Source organism: Nelumbo nucifera, chromosome 1 (assembly GCF_055504915.1).
Source record: "Nelumbo nucifera cultivar China Antique chromosome 1, China Antique-T2T, whole genome shotgun sequence".
Lineage (NCBI taxonomy): Eukaryota > Viridiplantae > Streptophyta > Magnoliopsida > Proteales > Nelumbonaceae > Nelumbo > Nelumbo nucifera.
In genome coordinates this window covers 161,005,371-161,024,539 of record NC_142649.1, presented here as the reverse complement: position 1 = coordinate 161,024,539, position 19,169 = coordinate 161,005,371, and the positions used below count along the sequence as shown (strand labels likewise).

At 38.0% G+C, this 19,169-nt stretch overlaps 2 protein-coding genes and 1 long non-coding RNA gene across 5 annotated transcripts; 1 reads left to right on the top strand and 2 right to left on the bottom strand.

The window, feature by feature from the left end:
• The first annotated feature begins 1,745 nt into the window (after positions 1-1,745).
• LOC104610040 (WAT1-related protein At4g08300-like) lies at positions 1,746-6,354 on the top strand. 3 transcript variants are annotated; one of them, XM_010276495.3, is made up of 7 exons: positions 1,752-2,003; positions 2,180-2,242; positions 2,322-2,438; positions 2,562-2,790; positions 2,999-3,157; positions 3,254-3,405; positions 3,499-3,871. In XM_010276495.3, exons 1-7 carry the CDS (start codon positions 1,798-1,800, stop codon positions 3,662-3,664), a joined length of 1,092 nt encoding a protein of 363 aa, XP_010274797.1. In that variant the 5' UTR covers positions 1,752-1,797; the 3' UTR covers positions 3,665-3,871. The 3 variants fall into 3 exon arrangements, with proteins under 3 accessions (XP_088751119.1, XP_088751118.1, XP_010274797.1); XM_088894993.1 differs by lacking the exon at positions 3,499-3,871 and adding an exon at positions 6,076-6,354 and having other exon boundaries at positions 1,746-2,003; positions 2,999-3,405; XM_088894992.1 differs by having other exon boundaries at positions 1,749-2,003; positions 2,999-3,405.
• On the bottom strand, positions 2,253-2,726 carry LOC148804073 (uncharacterized). The gene is made up of 2 exons (XR_016080513.1): positions 2,587-2,726; positions 2,253-2,494 (listed from the first exon to the last, which is right to left on the bottom strand). It is a non-coding gene; the product is annotated as an uncharacterized LOC148804073 (long non-coding RNA).
• On the bottom strand, positions 4,546-16,919 carry LOC104610041 (transcription factor bHLH104-like). The gene is made up of 5 exons (XM_010276496.3): positions 16,697-16,919; positions 16,042-16,107; positions 14,974-15,051; positions 6,369-6,531; positions 4,546-5,032 (listed from the first exon to the last, which is right to left on the bottom strand). Exons 1-5 carry the CDS (start codon positions 16,786-16,788, stop codon positions 4,784-4,786), a joined length of 648 nt encoding a protein of 215 aa, XP_010274798.1. The 5' UTR covers positions 16,789-16,919; the 3' UTR covers positions 4,546-4,783.
• Positions 16,920-19,169: the final 2,250 nt, after the last annotated feature.

Here is a 19,169-nt window from a genome sequence, read left to right as displayed (position 1 = left end):
CCGAAGCACAAACTTACTTTCATATCTCCTCAATACTCGCACAAACTTATGGCCCGTTCTTTTTCGGATTTTGAGAGGGGCAAAGTTAGTCAACAGGATTTTAGTTTTCATTGATTGAGATACCCATGTTATTTTTTTAGATTTATGTGAGGTCTACTTTTTCCATTGTGGGGAAAAAGTCACAACACTTGGATGGTACAAAATTACCCCTTTTAATAATAGTTTTTTATGACTAAATGGGCATTGCCTTATTTACTTGGAAAATAAAAGAACATGAATAAATGCACTTCCCCGAATAAGTGTTTGCTGAAAAATACTTACCCAAGTAAAATGCATTTACCCGGGTAAGTAGCTTCCCATAAAATGAACGGGGCCTTAATGCAACTTAGCAGGTCCCCCTAAAAATTCCATTTTTGCCCCAGGTCCCGTGGAAGGCCCTAAAAGAAGAACAACAAAAAGAATTTAAAGACAATTGAAGTCATGGGAAAACCTGCACATAGAACATAATTCCACAACTTGAAATTTTTAAAGTAGAGAAACAATGATTCCTTTTTTAAGCAGATTTTCTCTCAATAGTGAATACACAATAAACAAAACAGCCTACGGGTCCCTCCTCAGCAAACTATCAAACTAGCGAGGTGGAGGGATGTCTATTGGAAGTAGTCCCATTTGTGAAATAGTTCATTTAGCCAGTTCATGAGCTACTGTTTTAGTTTGTCTTGGTACATACTGAAATTTAAAAGACATTGAAAAATCTCTAGTACTTGATATGATTAATTAAAGATAAAGGGTAAATTGCAAAAGCCTCCCCTAAAGTTTTTGAACGTTGTTAAAACCTCTCCTGAAGTTTGGTAATTGCAAGCACCTCCCCTGAACTTTTTGACGTTTGTTTCTACAGAAAAAAAACAATACAAACTTTATAAACAACAAAATATAGAGAAGGCTCAGTTTAGAAGGAGTACAAATACAAATGTGTAGAGTGCAAAACCTTGTATTTTGTATGTATTTGTGCTGTACATATTTGTATTCGTACTCTTTCCACCAAATGCAGCTGAAGGGAAGTTTTGGAAAATAAATCAATTTCAGAGAAGAGATTGGAAAAGTTTGGATTAACAATTCATATGAAGAGAAGATTTGAAAAATAAACATTTTGGCCAAAACTAACTACATGGGTATTCTAGACATTTTCATGCCTCTTTTTAGAGGATTCTAACAAAGGGAGTCTACTTGCAACTATGCCAAAAGTTCAGAGGAGATGATTGCAATTACCAAACTTCAGGGGAGGTTTCAGCAATTTACCCAAAGATAAAAGATCCCACAAGATGTTAGGAGTGCCTAATTTATCTCCACTGTCTATCTAGTAAGATAGTTTTTTGTTCTTGATAGTGTGTCTTTCCATTGCCCCCAGCATGTTTGCAGGGTAAAAGATCCAAAAGCTGCATACACTTGCTGCTTCCTAGAATTTCTCTTAATAAAAATAGAAATGGGTTAATCTCTTTCAAATCATAAATGACTTGATTCCAATATATTTTATTAATAATTGCTTTTTTGGTGGCTCCAACCTTGGCAGTCACTCATCTCACTAACAATGGAAGAGAATATTGTTTCAATTTATCCATTTCCTAAGTTGGAACTTTCCAGTCTCCAAGTGGGAAATTGTTCAAAAGGAACATGATGCCAACAGTATACGAGAATAATCAAATCCTGGCCCATCATTATATATTTATATATGTACCTTTTGCTCCTCTCTATTCATGTATTGGAGCAGTGGTGGCAGGAAGTTACATTTAAAGAGCAATGGCATTCAAGGCATGTGAAATTGGTGCACGTTACAGGAAGTTCAAGCCACACCTCCTCATTGTTCTGATTCAGATAGCTTACACATTCCTCTACTTCATAGCAGAAGCTGCATTCAATCATGGATTGAATCCTCATGTTTTTGTGACTTATCGACATATTGTAGCTAGTTTAGTGATGTTGCCTTTTGCATATTTTCTTGAAAGGTGCACCAGTATCTATGTTTGCATTTGAATTTATTTACATGATTTGCCATATTGAAAATCTTCTCCTCACTGAAGCAAATCCAATTGGATAAACAGAAGAAGTAGGTGCAAAGATAAGAACACTTATATGGGCACTAATAACATTTGATGTTTGTCTATTTACTTGGTTCCTGCAGAAAAATAAGACCAAAGCTGACATTTGCATTGTTTATTGAGATATTTCTGCTGTCTCTCATAGGGTAAGTAATGTTGAAGAGAAATGCAATTGCATTCAGTAACAACTGAATAGGTTTAACAACGTTTGATTTGTGAATACAGGATAGGTTTAACCCTGAACATGTATTTTGCAAGCTTGAGATATACCTCCCCAACATTCATTGCATCCATGATCAACACTATTGCTTCCATAACCTTTATAATTGCAGTTATATTCAGGTTAGAGTCATCTTGAGTTAATCCAGAAAATCATCTCCCTTTGGTCTCTGATCTCCCTGCATTTAATTAGTCAAGTTATTACCATGTAAAATATTAGGAACTTAATGAATGGAGGTGATGTAGGTTGGAGGTTCTTGATGTAACCAACCCCCGTGGAATAGCAAAAATTCTTGGGACCTTGCTTTCCTTGGCTGGAGCCATGACCATGACATTGTACAAGGGACCTGCACTGAGAAATATTTCAGGTGCTTTAATCCATGTTGGAACAAACACCGTCCATGAAAACTGGCTGAAGGGTTCCATTCTTACTGCCGTGAGCTGCATAACATGGTCATCATGGTACATCATGCAGGTAAACATTCACCATTAACCTCTGCTGGACAAATATTTGTAAAGACAGTTCTTCATGGATCTTCAGAAAAAGTTAGTAACAGAAAACTAAGCAAGTCATTGTTCAAGAGTCGATGAATGAGAATTCTCCCATAGCTGCCTGATGAATATATAACCGTGCATACATATGTGATATTTGATATGTTTTCTTGAATATATATATATTGTAGGCATTCACATTGAAGAGATATCCAGCACAACTTTCACTAACCACATGGATGTGCTTTATTGGGGGAGCACAATCAGCTGTCTTCACAGTGTTCACAGAACATAAACCCACAGCATGGAGCATTGGATTCAATATTGAATTTTGGGCCATCATCTATGCTGTAAGAAAGGAATCTAGTCAATCTACACAGTCGATCTACAATATCCAAAGAAAAATTTTAAAACTCAGAAGAATTCTAAATTATGATGTATTGCAGGGAGTGGTATGCTCTGGTTTCATAATCTTCCTTCAACTATGGTGCACCAAACAGAAAGGACCAGTATTTGTAACCATGTTTAATCCCCTAGGAACCATGTTGGTGGCATTTGCAGCTTACTTTGTTCTGGGTGAAAAGTTGCATATTGGCAGGTAAATTTGACGTTGGTGGTATATTGGGCAAACAGTAGTATCCATGCTTGTGCATCTAAAGATTTCTGGGTTTTGTTTGTGGACTATGTTTAGGGTACTGGGAGGGCTTACGGTCATTATCGGCCTCTACTTGTTACTATGGGGCAAGGAAGTGGACCAAAAATTCAGCACCGAGTCCCAGGAGCTCTCTTATGAAAAAGGAAAAGAACACAAGATAGAAGAAGTAATTACTTCAGTAGATGCTTCCAAAGAGCCCTAGGATATCTAAACTCTCAACAGATTTGCAATGATAAATGAATCACAACGAATAGCATCAGCAATTCGTATGTGTTTCATGTCGAATAAGTGGAAATGAACAAAATCCAATTTCATGTGTCTCATGTTTTAGCTTTTTCTTAGCATCCCCCCACCCACCTTTTTTTTCTCAGATTCTGCTTCCAGGCTAATTGCAAGAATTTTGTACAAAGACTAGTCTTCAAACGTTTGAATATGCGACATCCTAGAAGCTACTGAGCTTTTACTCCATACAGATGTATATCATCTCATGCTAAAACTTGTTTCCCTGTTTTAGCACCCACACCACCCTATAAAAATGAAAATGCCTAGCCAATTAAACCACCCTGCTTATGAAATTAGAACTACATTGGTTGATATTGGGAGATAAAATCAGAACTACCAGCCTGGACAATGGATGATGGGCTACGTCATGTCAGTAATAGAGGATGTAGTCAAAAAGGATGATCTAAATACTAAATGGTGTGGTTCGGACAAGTTCATACCTGACAAAATTGAACCTCTCTATATAATATAAAATGAGGTCAATGAAAAACTATATCCCATTATCAATGGTTGCCTGTACCTACTAGGATTAATCCCATAAAAGTCACTAAAGATAAACCCATCAAGCAGCTTTTGGAACATTAGCCGTAGAATCGTTGGTTATGTTTATAGATATTGACGAGACCATACACCACCTTCCCATTATTCTGCTAAATGAAGCCACGCCTTGTGCCAGCAGGAGGTACTTGTGGATAAGGTTAGGTTAGGTTAGGTGAATAGTACATTCCTTTCCCACTGAGTTTACATCCAGAAACCCATTTCCAAAACCTGAACATTTAAACATTACAACCTAAAACTCCCTGCAAATCAAAAAACATTGTTCTTTTGCATTCATTACAAAGGTTAGACAAATGATCAATTTTACTGAAGAAACAAATACCAGTTGACTGACTTCTGTAGTCAACTCCACCAAAGATTGCAGCTTACCAATCTAAAAACAAGCAAACTAGCAAGAGATATATACAGGGTAAACGTGCTGCAGTTTTGAAATGTTAGCATAATCAAGCATCTGGAAATGATGTAAGCAATAATTGTCCAATTAAGCCACAGGAGGCCTGAGCACATGATCTTGGGATGTGTCAAGGACAACTGGGGGAATCCATTGCCACATGGGGAAGCCACCATAGCTTGGATAGGCCATCAACTTATTTGCTCCAGTATGATATGTTGCAGGTAGTGGTGGCACAAAACCAGCAGGCAACAAGCTCATGGCTTTGACCTGTTGCTCCATCTTTTCTTTATCTGCCTTCAGTTGGAGTTTCTCTTCACGAAGTTCATTCTTCTCTGCCTGCAATTATAGAGGCAAAGGGGATGAAGAAAAAAATAAAAGAACTCTAGAAGAAATGCCTGAAAGTGATGCAACAGTTGGATCTTGGTGAAAGCTGTACTGGCATCACCCAAAAGGTATTACAATTGTATACTGTTATAAGGATGATTAGAATAATTCAGCTTGTTTAATGAAAAGCCATTAATTCTACTCTGGGCCAGGCAGAACATGGAAATTCTTTATGGGTAGAGATGCTGGCATTACTTCATGATTTAAGACTTATAAATATAAATGGTTTGAGGCAAGGTTCAAAGTATCGATACGTACGGTCCGTAATGGTTGATACGTATCGTATCAGGGGCTTCCAGATATGCCCCTAAGGGGGTGTTTCGGGGTCTCGACCGGTTCAGAGGGTAGACGGACTTTAAACCGGCCCCTCTGAACCAGATTCAGAAAAACTAAAAAAAATAAAAAAATAAAAAGCTATCGATACTGCCTGATATGCCACTACCGGCGTGTCAGGCGTATCAATATTTTGAACCTTGGTTTGAGGGAAGTAGAGGTAGGAGATTGCCAATCTGTTATTTTTTGGATGAAGAAGCAAGAGGAGTTGAGGAGGTTCCTTAAAAAGTTCTGCCCTTCAGTAATACTTGCACAAAATCTAGATGCCAATTTGAACATCTTCAAATGGATACCTAGAAGTGCAAATGTGATTGCAGATAAATTGTCAAAGACAGGTGCTGTTAGGGATCAAATAGATTGGGGTTCTCCGGGGCCAGCTATGAATTTGTAACTCTTAATTGTGGACTTTCTTTTGTAATATGATTTTGTATCTCTCTAGGCCTACTGTCTTATTTATGGGGCAGTTAGGAGTTTTGATTAATGAATTTTCTATTACTTATCAAAGAAACAAAAAAAAGAACAGCTATTTATTCAAATAATACAGAATTGTATAACATATTTGAACTAAATCTTCACTACTATATGAAAATATGCCATTGGTTGAGCATGACTATATTAATTTTATTAAAATAAAAGATGGCATTATTTGGTTCTTTTCGTAGGGCTAGGAGCTTGCATCAAGCATTGGATGATTGCATGGATGTGAATCTTTCTGTTGGCTTTCCCTCATTCGTGAATAAGAATTCAAGGGCATGGAGACAGTGAGAACAGGGTGCAATTTAGTGCCTTACAAGTAACAAGTTTATATAGTTCATCCAGTTTTTCAAGTACTATTTCGTTTTTTTTTATAAGTATGATTATGGTAATACAGTGTTGGTAAATATATACCTTTCAGGGATGATTTATCTGATATAAAGTATATGGAGATGCAAAATAATAATAATAATAATAATACCTTCAAATTTTTTATGACTTCCCGAAGCTTTTCACTCGCATCTTTAAGTTCCTGAGCTTCTGTTCTTAGCTGATTCAAAACACGAATGGCATCACTGACTATGGCAGATTTATCAGTCTTAGCAGGTCTCCCTGGCTCCAAAACAGAGCTCAAATCTAAAAATCTGCATGAAGCAGAGGCAAAATAATTCATTAATTGATATAGGTCAATCACTTACCATTATTTCAAGTGAATAGATGAAATAACATTGAAGAATTTCATAAACACAGCAGATTGTCATTTTAATTGAAGCATTGCACAAACAACCTTTCATTAGACTCAAAGTGGGGAACGGAAATAAAGTAAAATTTTGGAAAGATCTCTGGTGGGGGGATTCCACTCTAGCTGAATCATTCCCTAGAATCTTTAATCTCTCCTCAAATCAAGACTCAACTGTCTCCTCATGCATTCCAGCCTTACCTGCCAACACCAACTTGACTCTGAACCTGAGAAGACCTTTAAAGGAAAGTGAGATCTCAGACCTTTTAAACCTCTTCCTTACCCTAAAAGAAGTTTATCTCTCCCCTCATTCCTCTGATACCCGAATCTGGACTCTAACCCCAAATGGTGTGTTCTCTTCCAAATCTTTGTTTAAGGCTCTTCTAGCAGGTGAGCAGACTTCTTCTTTCCCTTCTAGAAGGATCTGGAGCAGTCATATTCCTCTAAGAATATGTTTTTTTTTATTTGAGAAGCATGTCTGCAGAGAATAAACACATGTGATCTTCAGAAGAAAAGTCAGAGAAGGTTTTACATCTCTCCACATGTTTGCGTGCTTTGCCTAAGAGAAGGGGAATCAGCAGATCATCTATTCATTCATTGCAGTTTTGCTCAAAAAATATGGTAGCACTTCTTAAACCTAGTTGGTCACAGTTGGGTGTCCCCCAATCGTATTCAGGAGTTCCTCAACCAATGGGATGGGTCAGGTTTGAGTAGAAGAGCAAAAGTGTATTGGCAAACTGTGGTTCATGCAGTCATGTGGGGAATTTGGGAGGAAAGAAACAGGCATATTTTTGAAAACAGATCTAAACCTCTAGAGGATCTAATTGCAGACATCTTCTTCTGTTGTAACTCATGGGCAGTTAACACGGAGATGTTTCAAGACCTATCACTTAATGACCTTAACAGAAATATCCATTCGATTTTACTTCTCCCAAATCAAGCTCATCCAATCAAAAGTCTTCAACTCCCTCATCTTGAAGCTGGGATGATTTTAAACTTTGATGGGAGTGCTGCAGGCAATCCGGGCAAAGCTGGGATAGATGGAATCCTGAGGGATGAACAGGGTCTGATTTGTTGGGTGTTTAGTGGTCCTCTAGGTATTACAGACTCAACAAAGGCTGAAGTGATGGCATCCCTCACTGGTATCAGAATAATAAAAAACCTGGGCATTCAGAAATTATCCATAGTAGGAGATTCAGCCAATACCATCAAATGGCTGAAGGAGGGGGGCCCATGGAGGTTGAGTCACTACCTGTCAGAGGCTAGAGACACTCTGGAACATTTGAGTGTTAATCTGCAGTGGATCCCAAGGGAAATGAATCATATTGTAGATGGTTTAGCTAAATTGGGAGCAAATCTAGAAAACTTATACAGCAACAAGCTCCCCCCCTTGTAATTTTGCTTTTCTGCTGCTCTCTCATCTAGTACATCTGCTCATGTACTTTTGTCTATTTCAATGAATTCTGGTTAAATTTCTCTAAAAAAAAAAGAAATTTGCTCAAAAAAATAGGAAAAAGAAGAAGAAAATTGGATGGAACTTTATTAATATGAGATGGCTTACAATACGAGGCAACAAGGTTGGAGACTCACTCACCCAAGAGAGGACTCTCTCAACTCTCAAAGAAAAATCTCTAAGCTTCTCAAACAAAGGGAATAACTTGATGCCTCTAGCTTGAGCTTACAAGGCTTTATATAGAGAATAAAAATTAGTTGTTGAAACATTTAAATAAAACTAGTCGTTATAAACCCACTAACAAACTAGCTGTTAGAAGTCAGTCCACTAACAAACTAGCTGTTAGAAACCCACTAACCAAAATGGCTATTGGAAGCCCATTAGTGAGTTGAAATGTAGGTCATCTTGTCTTCTCCTTTTAAAATGATATGGTGCTTCATAGGGCATGAACTTGAACTGCATCAATGTTCATCCTAGGTAAAATTAGAGACAGGCTGATAAGTGATTCTTCTTTCTTTTCATTCTTCAAGAAGAGTTTATATCTGTTAGAGTTAGCCGAATAAGGGTAGATTAGTCAACTCACCTTGGTTAAGTTATGAGCTTATGTGGCAGTGTTATTAGAGGTTCTCTGTCCCATACTTAAGTAGGGGCAGTTTAGTCCTTTTACATTTAATTAGAGCCTAATCACTATTAAGAGGTCGACTGATAGGGTTTAGCCATCAGGTTCAATAGTTCTTTCCTCTTCTTCTTCTTCTTCTTCTCTTTCTTCTTCTCCTTACTGGTTCGGACTACTGTAGCAACAGTAGAAACATGGTATCAGAGCCAGGTTCGTGACCTATTTCAATTCGTGACAATTTCAGTTCGTGCTTCAGTTCTCTCCTTTTCTTCTCTGGGCTGTCAATGAAGAAAAGTGGTTCGTCCCAGGCCTGAAACATCTCAGCTCTTTTTTTTTTCTGGTGCGCAGAACCTCCTTTCCTAAGAAAACAACTTCAGCAGTGAATGGTTGGCTGAAGCTCTCAAACAAAGGTTGGTTATCTCTTCTCTTTGTGCTGTTGGTATTTCTGGGTTGAAAATCTTCAAGAACTTGAGAGGACTGATCAAACCTAGAGAACTAGGTTGGTTGTTGCCCTGGTTCTTGGAAAAATTCCAAGAACAAGCTATGTTTACAGTGACCAAATGGTGTAAGGGCTGCTGCTGGTGGCCGAATGGTGTAGGGGCTACTGTAGGTGGCCGAATGGTGCAAGGTGTAATGCAATGGTACTAGTTGAGTTCTTGTTGGTCTTGTGGTGCCCTCTTAAAAGCATTAAAGCAGGTCTGTATTGTGTGTGACAGCTATGGCTGTGTGGTGGTGCTTGTGATGCACAAACTCTGTTGAGTAGTTGTAAGAGAGCTTGCATGTGGTTAGTAAGTGCTGAATTAATGTCAGTGTAGTCTGTGTTTTTTCGTGAAATCAGTAGTGGTGTGGATAAGAACAAAGGCGTGTGTATCTATCATTGTGTTTAGGGACTGCTGTAGGTTCTGGAACATCAAACTCTTGACAGCAGCACATAGTTGGTGAATGGGAATTCAGATTAGAGGCAGCATTGAAAGAGTATCATGGCAGCAATGGGAGATGGCTGTAGTGATCAGAAACCTAGTGTGGTGGTTTCCTCTGACTATCTAGGTGTATAGATGACCTCAATTAAACTGAATGGTGAGAACTATGTTCCATGGGCCAAGTCGGTGGAAGTTTTTCTCAAGGCAAAGAGAAAAGTGAAGCATGTGAAAGAAGATAAACCACCGGCTGACTCTCCAGGGTTTGATGATTGGGAACAGGAGGATGCTCAAATCATGACATGGCTATGGAACAGTATGGAACCCAAAATAAGTGCCAACTTCATGTTCTTAGATATAGCTAAGGACATATGGGAACATGCCAAGAAGCTGTATTCTGGGCAAGATAATACTACAAGGGTATATCAGCTCTATCAGGAGTACTTTGGTCTACAACAAGGAAATAAAACCCTAGAAGAGTACTATGCCAGTATGAAGAACCTCAGAAATGAACTCAATGTCTATCATCCTCTCACTCCAGATGTTAAGGTTCAGCAACAACAGAGGGAACAATTAGATGTCACAAGGTTCTTAGTGGGGTTGAAATCAGAATATGAACCAGTTAGGGCCCAAATATTGGGGGGCTCTACCCTTCCTACACTTGAGGAAGTGTTTGCTCGGCTTCGCAGGATTTCTTTGGGACAGACAGAGAATCCCACACAGTCTGATAGATCAGCTTTTGTGACAGCCAGAGGAGGTGGATGTGGTACGAAAGGGGGAGGACATGCCTCTCGAGGAGGTCGTGGTGGTTCCATATTTGGCCGTGGTGGTGGTCGTGACTCAGGGGGAGGCCATGGCAAAGAAAAAGGCAGCTCTACAAGGAAGTGTACCCACTGTGGCAGGGAAGGACATTCCGTAAATTTCTGTTATGATCTTCATGGCCGCCCTCCCTCTAAATGGGCCAATCATGCTGTTGCTGGTGGGGTTGATGTCAATGATAATCAACAGGCAAACCTAACTCCTTCCACATCTACATCTGTTTCCGGAAGGGAGATGGTGAGTGTACCGCGTGATGAGTATGAGCGGTTTCTTCAGTCCACTTCACAGCACACTACTGCTACTCTTGCCCACTCAGGTATAGCTTGCCTGTCATCTAAAACCTCTCCTTGGATTATTGACTCTGGAGCCTCTGATCACATGACCGGGACTCTAGGTGTGTTCTCTTCTCTCTCTGAAACTTCCACATCTCAAACTGTTACCCTTGCCAATGGTTCCTCCTCTCCCATCTGTGGTGTTAGCAATGTTGACATGGCTTCTCTTTCTTTATTCAGACTTCACTCACTCCTCTACAGTGGCATTGTCGACTGGGACATCCTTCTCTCAAGGCACTCAAGATACTAGTTCCGTCTTTGAGTCATTTGTCAGTGTTACGGTGTGAGTCGTGTCAGTTTGGGAAACATCGTCGTGTTTCCTTCAGTCCTAGAGTTGAAAGTCGTATGTTGAGTCCTTTTGCTTTGGTTCATTCAGATGTTTGGGGCCCAATCAAAATAGAGTCTTATAATGGTTACAAGTATTTTGTCACTTTTATTGATGATTGTTCAAGAATGACATGGATTTATTTAATGAAAGAAATGAGTGAATTATTTTCCATTTTTCAAAAATTCCATGCTGAAATACGTACACAATTTGGTGTTCCAATCAAAGTTCTTCGTTCAGATAATGGTCGTGAATATTTTCTAACTTCCTTTCAACAGTATTTAGAACAGCATGGCATCATTCATCAAACTTCTTGTGCATCCACTCCTCAACAAAATGGGGTGGCTGAACGGAAGAACCGTCATCTCCTTGAAACAGCTCAGTCTATTCTTTATCATATGAGTGTTCCTAAACGGTTTTGGAGTGATGCTGTACTTACTGCGTGTTTCCTCATTAATCGGATGCCCTCCTTTATTCTTCATGGTCGGTCTCCCTTCTCTATCTTGTTCCCCACCTTGTCTCCCTTTCCATTAACACCTCGTATCTTTGGCTGTGTGTGCTTTGTTCACAATCTGAGTCCTGGAATAGACAAGTTGGATGCACGCTCCATTAAGTGTGTCTTTCTTGGCTACTCTCGGACTCAAAAAGGGTACAAGTGTTACAATCCCATTACTCGGAAGTGCTATGTTTGTCCTGATGTCACCTTTTTTGAGTCTGTTCCATTCTTCTCAAGAACTGAAGCATCTTCGTCTCCACCTTTACTTCCTCTTCCTCTTCTGGTCAGTGATCCCGTTCCGGGTGTTCCTGTTGGAGTTGACTCGTCACCTCATCCAGTGCAGATCCCTACTGAACGACCACCAATTCAGCAAGTGTATACACGTCGAACAACACCGGCCCCTCCTCTAGCTTCTACCTTGTCCGCGGATCCTATCGTTGCTCCTGTTGCTGAACCTTCAGGACTTGACCTACCCATTACCTTACGGAAAGGTAAACGTAGTTCTACTCTCCATCCCATTTCCAATTTTGTTTCAGTATCTCGCCTTTCCGCCTCACACCGCCAGTTTGTTTCACTATTGTCATCTATTTCCATACCTAACAATGTCCAAAAGGCTCTTAGTTCACCTGGGTGGAGGCAGGCAATGGAGGAGAAACTCTCTGCTCTTCAGCATACTCACACGTGGGAGCTCACTACTCTTCCTCCTAGTAAGCATGTTGTGGGTTGTAAATGGGTGTATACTGTTAAATACTTGCCAGATGGTAGTGTGGAGCGTCTGAAAGCCAGACTTGTTGCTAAAGGGTATTCACAGTTGTATGGAGCGGACTATATGGAGACCTTCTCTCCAATGGCTAAGATTAGCTCTGTCCGTGTGTTAATTTCCCTGGCAGTTATGTATGATTGGCCCTTATTTCAACTTGACATAAAAAATGTCTTCCTTCATGGTGACCTTATAGAGGAGGTATATGTGGAGCAACCACCTGGGTTTGTTGTTTAGGGGGAGGCTGGTAAAGTGTGCAAACTGAAAAAGGCAATTTATGGGTTGAAACAATCGCCTCGTGCTTGGTTCGGGAAGTTTAGTGAAGTGGTGAAGAATTTTGGAATGAAACAATGTCAGGTTGATCACTCAGTGTTCAGCTATGACTCAGAAGCTGGAAAGATTTTATTAGTGGTCTATGTGGATGATATTGTCATAACTGGCAGTGACAAATTGGGGATCGACAAACTCAAGGTCTTTCTGCAAAATCATTTTCAAACAAAAGACCTTGGGACATTGAAGTATTTCTTGGGTATAGAAGTTGCTAGATCAAGACAAGGTGTAAACCTGTGCCAAAGAAAATATGTTCTCGATCTATTGGACGAAACAGGACTGTTAGGTGCAAAATCGGCTGAGACTCCTATGGAACCAAATGTTAAGTTGAGCAGTGATACATGGGAAATATTTGATGATCCTGAAAGGTATAGACGACTAGTGGGGAAGCTGGGTTATTTGACTATCACGAGACCAGACATCTCCTTTGTAGTCAGTGTGGTGAGACAATTTATGCAGAACCCTCGTATATCTCACTAGGATGCAGTTCTTAGAATTGTAAGATATTTGAAGGGAGCTCCGGGCCGTGGGTTATTGTATAAACCAGGAGGAAAACTTGAAGTAGTTGGGTACACGGATGCAGATTGGGCGGGCTCTGTGTCTGATAGAAGATCTACTACAGGTTACTGCACATTTCTTTGAGGAAATCTTGTGACGTGGAAGAGTAAAAAGCAGACGGTTGTGGCTAGAAGCAGTGCTGAAGCCGAGTACAGAGCCATGGCACACACTACATGTGAATTAGTGTGGTTGAGGAATTTCCTACAAGAAATCGGGTTCCACATGGATAAACCTATGAAGTTGTACTATGACAATCAAGCTGCGCTCCATATCTCACCCAACCCTGTTTTTCATGAGAGAACAAAGCACATAGAGATTGATTGCCACTTTGTGAGGGAGAAGGTTCTTACTGGAGAGATAAGCACAGAACATGTAGGCTCAGGTGATCAGTGGGCAGATTTGTTTACAAAAGCCTTAAGCTCAGGGAGAATGAACTATATATGTAACAAGCTGGGATTACATGACATATATTCTCCAGCTTGAGGGGGAGTGTTAGAGTTAGCCGAATAAGGGTAGATTAGTCAATTCACCTTGGTTAAGTTATGAGCTTATGTGGCAGTGTTATTAGAGGTTCTCTGTCCCATACTTAAGTAGGGGCAGTTTAGTCCTTGTACATTTAATTAGAGCCTAATCACTATTAAGAGGTCGACTAATAGGGTTTAGCTATCAGGTTCGACAGTTCTTTCATCTTCTTCTTCTTCTCCTCTTCTTCTTCTTCTCCTCTTCTTCTTCTTCTTCTTCTTCTTCTCTTTCTTCTTCTCCTTACTGGTTCGGACTACTGTAGCAACAGTAGAAACAATATCATATTTCTATGTGCATGGAACCTGGCAGTAATAGGTAACAACTACCCCTGGAATGCCATTAAGAAAGCAAATATATTCTGATAAAAGAACCATACTATGTGTATATACATGGAAAAAAAGTTCACTGGTTGGATCATGTAGGGAGCCTTCCTAAACAAACCCATTTATTCTGCTAGGTGGAGGGATCTTGTGGCCAATGTAGATCATCCATTAGATAGGGGATCCATTGGACTAATCACATATTCTCACAGTTGATTTCAGCCATATGCTCCACTGTGTATTTGTGGTTCTCAGTAGGGTGCAACGCAATTCAGACCAGGTTACCTAAACCCAACTTGTTGAATTCGGATTGGGTTGGGATCAGGTTGAATTCTGATTAGCCAATTTCTTTGCTTCTTTTTTCTTTAAAAATAAATGTTCTCACTTCTTAAATTCAAGATTGATCAATTAAGGTTAACTACATATAAGACAAAGTTATGGTGCTTTGGGAGTACCATATTCATGTTACACTGAAAAGTCTTTGCTTTAAACTTAAAATAATTGATGCATATGAATACATACATACAAGTTCTCGGAACTAATATTCAACCCAAGGCTAACCCACCAAATTTACACGGTTACACCCCAAGTTCTCGGAACTAATACTAGTCATTCAAAGTCCTATTTTTTTAATACAAGAATAACTTATAAAAGACCAGACTGGCAGGTTCCATTTGAGCTCCCAATTTATTTGTTTCATGTAATATTCCTGGGTTGTTTAGGGAAGCTCATTAATGCCCCAACTAGAAAGCCTGGTAGTCATACCATTAAATCCTTTGTCCAGGACCATATGTGGCAATATGAAATGCAATATTTCTTTTTCATGTTATTAGCTAAAAGTGTTCTAATTGTAATAGCTAAACCCAGAAGAAGAACCATATTAGAAAGAAAAAGCATACCTGTCATTCATCCTGTCCCTACGCATTTTCTCACGACAAGCTTTGGATCCAGGATCACTGCACGACTGATTGCGTCCCCTGTATATTATTACCAAACAATAATTTTTCATGAAAATATAAAATTGCAGGAAACATAAAGAATAAATCAACAACTGATGAGACAAAAAAAAAACAAAATAACCAGAAGAGCATCAAGAAATTAGCTAAAACCCAAATGCCAAAGAAAAAGATCTTCCAGCACAGAAGACAGTAGATAATCAAAATTGCTTTGTTGCAAAATTCACTGGATTTTGTTAGTCCAAAGAAAATTACCAAAACAATAAAACAACCTTTAAAATTTTGCAAAGTAAACAATCAAAGCCTCATACAGTTAATCAGGAATATCTCCACATCTTGGAATAGGGGAAGTTATTGTTGTCTTGTTTGTCAAGATTGAAGGTTTGATCCCAACTTACCTACTAGAAATATTTGTGTAATCTACCACTATTCTAGAATAAAGTAACATGTTCTTTGACACATTTAATGACAACCAAATTTAAGTGGATTAGTCAAATTCAACAAATTTCACTTTATCTAAACATCCCAGAAAATAGCTTATCCATGGCCATATTCCTCTACTTTGCATTGATCAATATTTTTCATTTGAATACCCCAAAGAAAGTGCAGTTTTGAGTAGGGAAATAACAAGTACAGGACAGTACATGTTACCCATTTATCGACTACTCACAGCAGATAAGCCCCAGGAAATATTCTTGTATATTGATTGATTGAACTACATGAGATGAACAAGTATCATGAACCCCATTGAATATAGGATACTCAACTATAGCTGCATCCAAATTGAATCATGTAAGAAGCAAAACCAGGTTCAAAAACATTGATACACAGGCATTTTATTCTTGTCTTCTGTAAAGGTTTTCCTTTCTGATCACTAACAAAAAAAATACTGAAATATAGAACCATCCACTACCTAAAGAAAAGGTTGAGAAAAAAGATCATTGTTTTCAATTATGATACAAGTCTCAAAGTTCCACATAAAGAGTTCAAATAAATATACTGAGAAAATACCTCTTTCTCGCGCATGCTTTTTCTTGGGGAACAGAGCCAGTAGGTGATTGAAAATCCAAGCAGCAGCTGCAAAGGAAAGTCCAACCACATAGTAAATAAATAATCCTTGATTCACAGGTTTTCAAATTTATTCAACCAATATTGAGGAAGTAACTGTCATAATTGGCAGCAAGGATTAACTGACTAGCATCAATATAGCGTCATCCCCCCCTTAAGAAAAATTGTTACCAACTCCATTCAGTTGAATCAGATCACTAGTTTTTTTCTTCCGTATACCTATTAAAGAGTATTTTGCTATCCTAGTATAGATTTAACTTTCCTGCCTTTATTTCAATTTGCATTTGACAAGATCTAGCTCTTTCCATTTTTTTTCATATTTTCCATAGTTTCAATTCATACATTTGAATAGAAACAAAGCTCATAATCTTTGTTTTTCACAGAAATATTACAAAAGTGGAGATCAGTTTAAACTAGCAAGTTCACTTGACAACAGGACTTTTGCATTGAAACCGTACAAAATAACCAATTCGATCAGAGATATTCATGTAGAGAGTCGGATTAAATCAATCCCAGAAGGCCAGAAATGGAATAGGAGAGAAAGGAAACAAGATGAAAAAGGAAAAGAAAAAAATTTCGTCTTTCCAGGAAAACATACATTTGATTGTTCCAATAGAAATCGGATGACGTTCCATCTTCGATCATATCATAATCGAGGAGATTCCAACTACTATCCTTCAATGAATCCATTTCTTGCGATCCGAAAAAAAAAAATCCAAATACAAAAAAAGAAGAAAAGAAGAGAGAAGAAAAGATGCAGAAGCCCTACAAATAAAGGAAATTGTGGCGTGTCGACCTCAGTCTGCTGTCGATCCTAAGAAAAGATAAAAGCCAAAAAAAAAAACCGCGCAGCGCAGACACTGAGAAAAGGTGATGGTGTACACGTCTACTTTCCTTCGAATATTATATACATAAAAAGACAAAACTACCCTGATGCTAACATATAATAATATAAAACTACCATTTGACATAATTTACATATAAAAGAACCTACAAGTCTACAACACATACAAAAAAAAGAAATAAATGTTTTGATATAATTTATATATAAATATAATGGATTAATGATCTCTCCGTATATTGAACTTTTTTTGAAAAAAAATTCCATTTTATTACTCTAAACTTTGGGTTAGTGTCAAATTAGTACCCAAACTTTTAAATGTTTACTATAATATTAAAAGTTAAAATTTTCAAGTTCTTGTTATTAACCGACCATCAATTAGGTGATAACATGTACAACTTAAATTTTGTGTGTAAATATTAAAACTACCCTACAATGAAGAGAATCTCGTAACTAGCCGATTGTCAGTTATCCGATTCAAAAAACCATCAATTATCGTTGACTAAATACCTGAATCCATAATCAACTTGATATCGGAGGTAGTTACTAGTTAGAAATTAAATACCAATTATAAAAAAAAAAAAAATTAGATGATAGGTGAAGGACATTTTTATCATTTTACATGATATTTAACGTCCGTTACTAATTTTATACCAACTTGATATTATTTAAAAGTTTAGATACTATAATAACACGTTTAAAAATTTAGGATAGAAAAATAGAATTTTCTCTTTTATTTGATGGGCATTGATATAATTGGATTTGAAGATGGAAGCAACGAGAATAAGAAAAAACAAAAGACGTTGAAAAAATGGTTGGTACTTGGTACTTGGGTGGTCGCCCTTCAAGATTCAAGCGGAGACTTCAATTCAATGTGTCCGAGTCCGAAGGGGGGTTGGGGCTCACCACTACGCCGATGGACCCCCTCGGCCTTGGGTGGTCGGTCGGTCCTCTCATCAAAAAGTACGCCATAAACATAGAAGAATCCCAAGTCAATAGTACATTTGCTGCGACCTTGGTTGCCAATTTGCCGCGGCCGCATTATTCTCTTTAGTCTTTTTCAAGATTCATGAATGAAATAAATTTAAAACATCACGTGATATACATTTTTTTTTTTTTGTGAATGACTGGGGTAAGATAAAAATACTTCAACTACTTTTTGTAAAATTCGTCAACTGTACTCTTATTATTTGTAGAACGGCATAAAAGCACCCTAAATTTTGATGGAATATTCATGCGAGTGTATGGAATGAAAATTACCGATTCGGAAAGATAAAAGAAAAAGAAAAGAGAGGTAAGGGATTTATGTGCAAGTCCTTATGAACTCTATGTTTTGACCACTAAAAGAAAAAGATGAAAGAGGGAGCAAGTGAGGGGTCCCCTCATGATAGAGCTCACATATATTTCCTCTTATTTTTTATCACACGCGTGTATATTGACTTTTAAATTAAATTATTAAAAATATAACAAATCAAAATTACAATTCTTATGGATTTGTATTATCAATTAATAAATTTATATTTACTCTCTAATTAATAAGGTCATTCTTAAATCTCTCTCCCCACCACCACCCACCCACTTTAATAGTCAATATTTGTAGCATCTTCCCTCTCCATTAAATTCCTCTTTTCCTTAAATCTCTCACAGTCCCTTTTGGCTCTTTTTAATAAAGTAGAGCTATAAATTAGATTGATTGGGTTAGGTTAAATGTCAACTAATGTCAAAACCCAAATTTGCCCACCCAATACATGGGTTGAACCAATCTTCTTCTTCTATAAAAGTCTAAAGAAAGCACTTAATATGATTATTAACCTTTGGTTATCTTCGACAATTGAATTTTGAAATTGTTTTTTAACTTGGTTATTGATCCCATGCTAAGCATATTTTTTGGCTTTATAGGCTACACAACGGAAGGGGGGTAATCTATCCCCTAAACCCTTAACCCCAACCCCACTAATACTAGGATTTGATCCCAAGTCTCGCTACAAGTAACCAAAGAACCTACCAAGCCATCATCAATTGGTTTTCATGCTAAGCAGTTGATTTATGTATTTCTCATAATATATAAGTTATATAAAAATGAATAAGTTTGAAGCTCAATAGCTAAAAAAGAAAAGAAAAATATTTTTCTACTATTTTATATTTAAAGAATTAAAAATATATAAAAACTTTGATGAATAATTGTTGTAGGTATGTACAGCTCACCCAGACCCTCAAAGAACACTCTGAC

What these genes read in the sequence shown, in the direction of transcription:
- LOC104610041 (XM_010276496.3), bottom strand. Translation starts at nt 16,788, where the DNA reads ATGGATTCATTGAAGGATAGTAGTTGGAATCTCCTCGATTATGATATG. An exon ending in AGGGACAGGATGAATGACAG is followed by an intron (nt 6,532 to 14,973) that starts GTATGCTTTTTC and finishes TGCTTCATGCAG; the next exon opens with ATTTTTAGATTTGAGCTCTG. An exon ending in AAGTCATAAAAAATTTGAAG is followed by an intron (nt 5,033 to 6,368) that starts GTATTATTATTA and finishes CTATAATTGCAG; the next exon opens with GCAGAGAAGAATGAACTTCG.
- LOC104610040 (XM_088894992.1), top strand. Translation starts at nt 1,798, where the DNA reads ATGGCATTCAAGGCATGTGAAATTGGTGCACGTTACAGGAAGTTCAAG. An exon ending in TTTGCATATTTTCTTGAAAG is followed by an intron (nt 2,004 to 2,179) that starts GTGCACCAGTAT and finishes TGGTTCCTGCAG; the next exon opens with AAAAATAAGACCAAAGCTGA. An exon ending in CATCATGGTACATCATGCAG is followed by an intron (nt 2,791 to 2,998) that starts GTAAACATTCAC and finishes TATATATTGTAG; the next exon opens with GCATTCACATTGAAGAGATA.